Raw genomic sequence first — 7,468 nt, 5'->3', positions numbered from 1 at the left:
GGTACTTGTGGTTGCTCCTGTATTATCATATTTATATTATGCTGACTTTCAAACCGCTCGGCCGCGGGACAAGGGGCAAGGGGACAAATATTTAAAAAGTATGTCTTCAAGCACTTTCTCATGCGAACAAATCAGAAAATGTGACAAAACAAAACTCAAAATGTTTGCCAGCAGAACACGCACAGGGTGAAACAGATAACAAAGAGTGAGGAGTTTCAGACTGTGCTGAACGTGCCGTTTTACTACAACTCACTCACGATCTGGATGCGTCATGGCCGAAGAAGCCTCTATAAATCTTGGCTCGCGAAACTTCTTACTTTCTTTTTTTTCGGTCTCCGATGGGGGGACCAGAATGTACGGACTGTAAGTATGTCTCTTACCTCGGCAAACCTGGTTGTTTTATGTTACATGGAAATAGTATATGTGAAGCGTTCTGACGAAATGAGTTACTTCTCGGATCCAAGCCCTATGGAAATAGATACATCATGCTTATACGTGGGGATTTTACAATTTATAAGTAAAAAATGATAAAAGCCATCTTATACTTAAGAAATATATGGCATCAATAGAAAATCTACAAATTAGACTGTAGATCTAGTGTTGATTTTTGGCCAATATCTCCACTATTTGTGGATTGCGAGAAGTAGATCTAGATATAGCTAATTTTGTCAGCACGTCTCACATATGTTTAACGCCCCTATTAACACTGTTAGGTTATTTAAGAGGCGGTAACTCCAAGTTGAACGTCCATCTCCGAAAGGACCGAGACAGGTGGGAAATTGGAAGGACTTCCGTAACGAGTGACCACTCCCAACAAATACAATAAAGAAGAGACCGAACCCAAGTCCTGCCCTTAGCCCTCTATTCTACTTTTGTCTCATAGTGGTCGCTCGATACGTAAGTCCTCCCGGGAATTCGTGTAAGGTGCCTTTCCCCAAGGTCACCTCGTCGAACCTAGCTGAGGCTCGATCCCCCCGAACCCACAATCTCACGATTATGAGTCTGTATTATGTGAACAGCTCAATGGCTAGTGAAAGTTGTAAGGGAGAATACAAGTACTTGATAATAAATTGCTAGAATGTATTCACCCCATCCTACCTTCCTCATTTCAATCGCTCTTTGTTGTAACTGGAACACCTATTTCGTTAATTTAAAAATGCATTTCTGCGTGGAATTTTACTGAAAACATTGATCAAAGGCACACAAATGTAAATTTGTAGTTTTCAAGGACACTGCAGCTTAAGAAGTCATCAAATTTGGGCTGCTATTTTCTAGCAAATTTTACTTCCGACATCATGCGACCCCGATCTCCTTCAATCACAATCATCTCGACATGGGTACTTTTTCATCGGGAAACAATTTTTTAAATAAAATTTATGCCTGTCGTAGTGGTACTGAGTTTTAGAGCTTTTGTGCACGTGTGTGTGTGTGTGTTTTGCAAGCGCCGCCGAGCACTTTTGGGGGATTCTAGAGCGGTGGCACTGGATGTTCAGCATTTTCACTACAGTTGGTACAAATTAGTTGGTATATTTTTAATCTCGCTTTCTTGGAAATAGACGTTTACTGTGAACACCTTGAATGGCCCAACTTTCTTTTCCCGAAGTTAAAACAAAAGAGTAACGCAAAAAGTAAATGGCCTTTTCTTGTCGCCACATTCACACAAAATTTCCTCGTATTGTAAAATATCACACCTCATTGTTTAGATTTGTGCTCACGTCATATTCACGTTATAGGTCCCCGTATCCTTTTCTTTCTTTACTCCTTGTTCGTGGGCGGTTAGCGGGCGTTCTGGTGTCGTGTGCTAGTTATCCGAAGTCTATGGTCCTTATCTCTCTCTTTCTTTGTATATTACTTTCTGGTAATGCCATATCGTCTCCACTTATGTGAGCTATTTTTCAGGTGCCATAGAACTTCTACAGGGACTAAACTCTTCTTCCCTTCCCTCTCACTTAGCCATATGCTCCATCTTGGATATAAACGTTCGTGTCTGGTACGTCAAGCATTGCCAGACCAAAGTGGTAATTAGTGGGTCGTTGGCTGGTGCTCTGGTGTGGCTTGCTCCTTTTCAATCAAACATATATCTTCCTTATCTCCTTTTTTTGTTTAACTTTCTTGTAACACATCATCTTCGGCACTTATATGACCGTATTGTGTTGAAAGTGCAGTAAAACGTTTACTAAAGCTAAAAATTGATCATTTTTATATTTGTCTTGTTTTGCAGGACTCCGTGGAAGGTGTCCCGATATCTATAGAAAGTGCGTCAGCTTTTAACCACCGTCTTTTAACCACCGTATACATTTAGCAAGTGCTCTAAAAAGAACACTTTCCATACTCACTGGGCATCCCCGAAACCGCAACACAATACCCGGACCAGAAGCGTACAGATCTATGGACAAGATGAACAGCACGAGAGCGGAAATCATGAAGATGCCGGCCCCTCATATATCGCAAATCACCAATGAGGATTTATTCTCCCGGTCAGATGTCGACGTCATCAAAACTCTGGGCAAAGGTGGCTACAGCGAAGTGTTCCTCGCTTCGTGGAAAGGTGTACCTTACAAGTTGGTCGTGAAGAAATATCATATTGCGGATGTTGACAAGACCCCCGCAAATAGAGGTATCAAAAGAATGCACTTTGACGCTGAGATCAAGTGTTTGAATAATTTAGAACATACACATATTGCTAAGTTGTTCACAGCTCTTGTGACGTCATCCGGAAATTTGGGCTACGTCATTATGGAACACTATCCCGGAGGGGATCTGTTTCACTTCAGTCACAGATATATGCTGAACGGAGACCAAATGGCCAAGATATTCATGGGCGTCAGTATGGCATTGTCGTACATTCACGAGAAGAGGATCTTTCACCAGGATATAAAGCCTCAAAACATTTTGTTGGACGGATATGGACGGGCGGTGCTCACCGATTTTGGATTAGCCTCGAAGCTGAAGGAAGGACAGAATTCGGTGACTTCTTGGCATACCACAATAGGTCACTATGGGCCAGAGCTCTGCTTAGGACGCCGGTTTTGTCCATTCAAGGTAAGATCTTTTTGCTTTAATTAAGAATTTTAAAATAAGCAAGTGAAAACAAACGGAAATGTAGAAAGATCAGAGAAAGCGAAATTTTAACCTTTTAAACAGTTAAGGGATGCAGAAGAATAGCTGGCTCAGTGTAATTATCCCTATTTAGTCTGCTTTCATACGGAAAGACATCTTCAAATAATTAATATAAATTATTCACGTCCTCTTTATAACTACTGTCGCACGTGCAACATTGCATTCTCATTTCATTGTCTATGAGCTATCGTGCCCTGTGGTCAACTGAAAATATTTTCAATATCTTGATATCTTTTCTTAGTAGCGAGATACTAGAAATGCTGACTTTGAGTTTCATTTCATTCATACTAATGATAATGATGTAATAACGGTCATAATAATGGTCGTTACAGTCCGTCTTCTTCATGGTCGTCATCAAGGTCGTGATAGTCATAATGGTTGTTATATTGATGATAATAATATTAATAATGATCAAAATAAACAATTGCATTTATATTGAGCTTGGACGTATCCACATTTCAGAAAGATCTTTGCACATAACCATTTATACCCTGCAGACTCTAGAGCTCGGAAACCGGGAAAAGCTCGGAAACCGAGAAAAGCTCGGAAACCGAGAAAAGCTCGGAAACCGGGAAAAGCTCGGATTAACATTAATTTGGGTGGAGTGTTGGGTGGAGTGTTGGGTGGAGTGTTGGGTGGAGTGTTGGGTGGAGTGTTGGGTGGAGTGTTGGGTGGAGTGTTGGGTGGAGTGTTGGGTGGAGTGTTGGGTGGAGTGTTGGGTGGAGTGTTGGGTGTGTATGTGCGTGTGTGTATGTGCGTGTGTGTATGTGCGTGTGTGTATGTGCGTGTGTGTGTGTGCGTGTGTGTGTGTGCGTGTGTGTGTGTGCGTGCGTGTGTGTGCGTGCGTGTGTGTGCGTGTGTGTGTGTGCGTGTGTGTGTGTGCGTGTGTGTGTGTGCGTGTGTGTGTGTGTGTGTGCGTGTGTGTGTGTGTGTGCGTGTGTGTGTGCGTGTGTGTGTGTGCGTGTGTGTGTGTGCGCGTGTGTGTGTGCGCGTGTGTGTGTGCGTAGTGTGTGCGCGTGCGTAGTGTGTGCGCGTGCGTAGTGTGTGCGCGTGCGTAGTGTGTGCGCGTGCGTAGTGTGTGCGCGTGCGTAGTGTGTGCGCGTGCGTAGTGTGTGCGCGTGCGTAGTGTGTGCGCGTGCGTAGTGTGTGCGCGTGCGTAGTGTTTGGTGTGTGTAGTGTTTGGTGTGTTTGCGAGTTCTTGTACATGTGTTTGTGCACCAGGGTATCATTACTCAAAATTAATCAATGTATCTGCCCTCAGTTGGACATGTATAGCTTTGGTATCACTTTGTGGAAGACTGTCTTCAAACTATCATCAACCGCCTTTGATCCCTTCACATTTACGCATACCTGCACAAGCCTCGTTCCCTATTTCAAGTAAGCTTCATTTTAAAATATCTATTTTTTTTTACAATTTTGATTAGATTCTTGATTTTATAACGGAAATTTTGTTTATTGAAAAGAATCATCAAAATTGCAATTTATACATTGCTATACGATTGTAAATGTGATGATTAAATTTTTTTATTCACTGAATTTTTAAATAAATAGAATCTATATTATATGCCCTTTCAGTGAAACGGGCCGTGACAGGAAATATGGCGGTTACATGGCATTATTTTGTCGATAGTGCCATTTCGAACATCAATCACTCAGTCAATCATTGTGACATAAGATTTATTCAATCTCTCATAAATCATAGTCTATTTCGTTTCAGTGGCAAGTCTTATTTTTGTCATTCCTGTTTTTTCTCTATCACGTAATGGCCGTTATCATGTTGAATTCTGTTTTAATGTTACGGCGCCCGCATCAACATAAAGTCATATGAGCGGGCGACTATGTTGAGTTATTTCAACTCAAAGAATTCACCACAGTCGCACGCTCATATATAACCTTAAAACACTGCGAGTGCCGTAAAACTATAGAATTCTCAACTCAAAGTCAATTTTCATAACCGATTTTCCCCCCAGAGATGCCCTTCTGAAACTTCTCCACCCTGTCCCTTGCGCCCGCTGGGACTCTGGCCAGTTTGAGAACCATTTCCGGAGTACCCCACGCAGCACTCAAATTTTCATAATGCAGCCGCAAGATCCCACTGCACATTACATTCTGCTAGCTCAGAAGCGAAACCCCAATGCAGTTCCTGTACCGCAACCGCTTGCAGTAGTGCCATTTTATACCTTTCGGTTTGGGTATACTCGCTAAAGACAAAGATCCTACACTACCAGATGGTTCACTCCTCTCTTTGAGCTTTGAAAAAAAAACGTCCTTAAAAAAAAGCCCAGTGCTTTGCGAACGGCTGACTACGGAAATATAGAGAAAAAATTCAGAATGAAAATATCAGGGTACAGTTATGTCGTAAGAAAATGTTATGGCCTGATTTTAGTAATTTTTTAATAGATTAAAATTAAGAATGAATAAAGTAACAAGTGAAGCTCCTGCGGGCTTTAAAGTTGTTTATAGGCCTTTTTGAGCTCGATTTATCGTGACCAAAAAAGTTAAGTCGATAGTGCCGTAAAACAAATACTCAATCAGTCAGTCAATCGATTTATCGTCACCATCGCTCACCACTCTTCGTGGATGGAAGAACAGCAGTTGATCTGCTTGTGCAAGGGGATGCTATTCCTATTCTTCTCGAAAAACTTCAAAACAGCGACAGTTGCCCCGTCTAAAAAAAAACCAGGTTGCTTTTTTGGCGAGTGAACCATCTGATTATGCAGGATCTTTGCTAAAGACGCAGCTTCAACGGATTTGAATTTTTGCATGTACACCCTGTTATCCCCCCCCCTCCCCCTCTTTTCCCTCGTCCCTAACTTTCACCCAAAAAAATAGGATTTAAACAAATCAGAAAACTAGATGCGACTTCTTCGTGTTCAGTAGGCCTTTCCCCATTATTTAATTTCCCTTTGGCATCTAATGTACTTGTGTTTAATGTTAATGCTAGAGATAAGAACTGATTACCAGCTCGGACAAAGCTGTGAGTGAACATAAGTAGTAATTTGATAAGTCCCACAGTTTAACATCTTAGATTTTTGAATGGATTCTAAACAAACGGAAATATTGTTCTATCTGCCTAATGCTTGAAAGTCGCTAGAAATAGAAAGCACCATAATCTTTTTCACAGCTTAAAACAATCTATTTCTACCCTCAGTCACTTTTTTCTCTAATCTTTTGTGACCCTGGAATTCTGTACATGATCCGTTGAATTATGTGCGTGTGTACTGTTTTTCGTGTGTCATGTGTACCGTGCGTTGTGGGCGTGTACCTGTGTACATGTATGCGTGTGCATGTGTGTGTGTGTTTTGTGGAGAAAACGGGCATGAATATAAGGCTAAAATTTTTATGTAAAAACATGCATTTATTTCAATTTTTAGATATTCAACAGCTTTTATACTACTTTGTATACATGTTTTTAAAGTGCAACATTATGCTGGTTCTATTGATTGGGGCACCTTCAAAACAAGGCTATTTATAGGAGCAGGACTCGAGCAAATTTTAATTTTAATGTTCTTAGCTGACATGCATTGCATTTTTTTGACAGGTAGAAGAAAAAATGCCATTGGTCTTTCAAAGTTATTCTTGGATTTTTAGCATTTTTAAAACAATAAAGTAACATGCTAGTCGTGTCCATGCCCAGCCCCGCTTGTGTTTGGTTTCTGTTAGTTTGTCTTGTGTTTTAAAAACGAAAGTGGGTGTTTGGTGGGTTCTCAGTTGTTTTCTCCTGTTCTAACAATCTGTTTAGTTGTAGTGTTTTAGTGGATGGTTTGGCGGGTGCTCTGGTGTTGCTTGCTCCTTCTTTCTTATCAAATATCTATTGCCCTGATCTCTCCTTCTTTTTTGTTTGTTACTTTCTTGTAACACCTCTGATCTTAAGCACTTATATGACTTTATTGTGTTGCAAGAGCCGTAAAACTCAAACTAAAAAGTAGTGTTTTACGGCACTCGCAACAACCCAATTAGGTTATAAGTGCCGAAGATTAGAGGTGTTACGGTGTTAAAATAGGGTGTGTTAAACACAAAGGACGATACACACCAGTGCCCCCTTTCTCTATTTTTCCTTGTATGTTACTGTAGTGACGTCTCTAATCTTCGGTACTTTACTAACTGGGTGGTAGGCGGGTGCTCTTGTGTGGTTTGCTCCTTTTCCTATTGAACATCTATCGTCCTTAACTCTCTTATAAAGAAAAAGAAGGCAGCGTATCGAAAAGCCGTCAACAACACCACCATAGAAAACAAGATCAATTATTTAAAGGCTCGAGCTGTGGCACGTAGATGCCTCAGGGAGAGCAAAAGACAATCATTCCAAAAATACATCTCCAAAATCAACAGCCAGACACCATTCAACCAA

The 7,468-nt window shown here is 41.1% G+C and overlaps 1 protein-coding gene across 1 annotated transcript; it reads left to right on the top strand.

Moving 5' to 3' along the window:
- The first annotated feature begins 249 nt into the window (after positions 1–249).
- On the top strand, positions 250–6,759 carry LOC101845096 (SNF-related serine/threonine-protein kinase). Its single transcript, XM_005098717.3, has 4 exons — positions 250–363; positions 2,222–3,042; positions 4,382–4,497; positions 5,091–6,759. Exons 2-4 carry the CDS (start codon positions 2,389–2,391, stop codon positions 5,323–5,325), a joined length of 1,005 nt encoding a protein of 334 aa, XP_005098774.1. The 5' UTR covers positions 250–363; positions 2,222–2,388; the 3' UTR covers positions 5,326–6,759.
- Positions 6,760–7,468: the final 709 nt, after the last annotated feature.

This window comes from Aplysia californica, unplaced genomic scaffold (assembly GCF_000002075.1).
Source record: "Aplysia californica isolate F4 #8 unplaced genomic scaffold, AplCal3.0 scaffold00192, whole genome shotgun sequence".
Lineage (NCBI taxonomy): Eukaryota > Metazoa > Mollusca > Gastropoda > Aplysiida > Aplysiidae > Aplysia > Aplysia californica.
The sequence above is the reverse complement of the archived record's forward strand: the minus strand, read 5'-3'. Positions and strand labels throughout refer to the sequence as shown.

Excerpts from the sequence above, each read along its gene's own strand:
- LOC101845096 (XM_005098717.3), top strand. The coding sequence starts at position 2,389 with ATGGACAAGATGAACAGCACGAGAGCGGAAATCATGAAGATGCCGGCC. Across the intron at positions 3,043-4,381 it reads GCCGGTTTTGTCCATTCAAG|TTGGACATGTATAGCTTTGG; the intron begins GTAAGATCTTTT and ends ATCTGCCCTCAG. Across the intron at positions 4,498-5,090 it reads AGCCTCGTTCCCTATTTCAA|AGATGCCCTTCTGAAACTTC; the intron begins GTAAGCTTCATT and ends TTTTCCCCCCAG.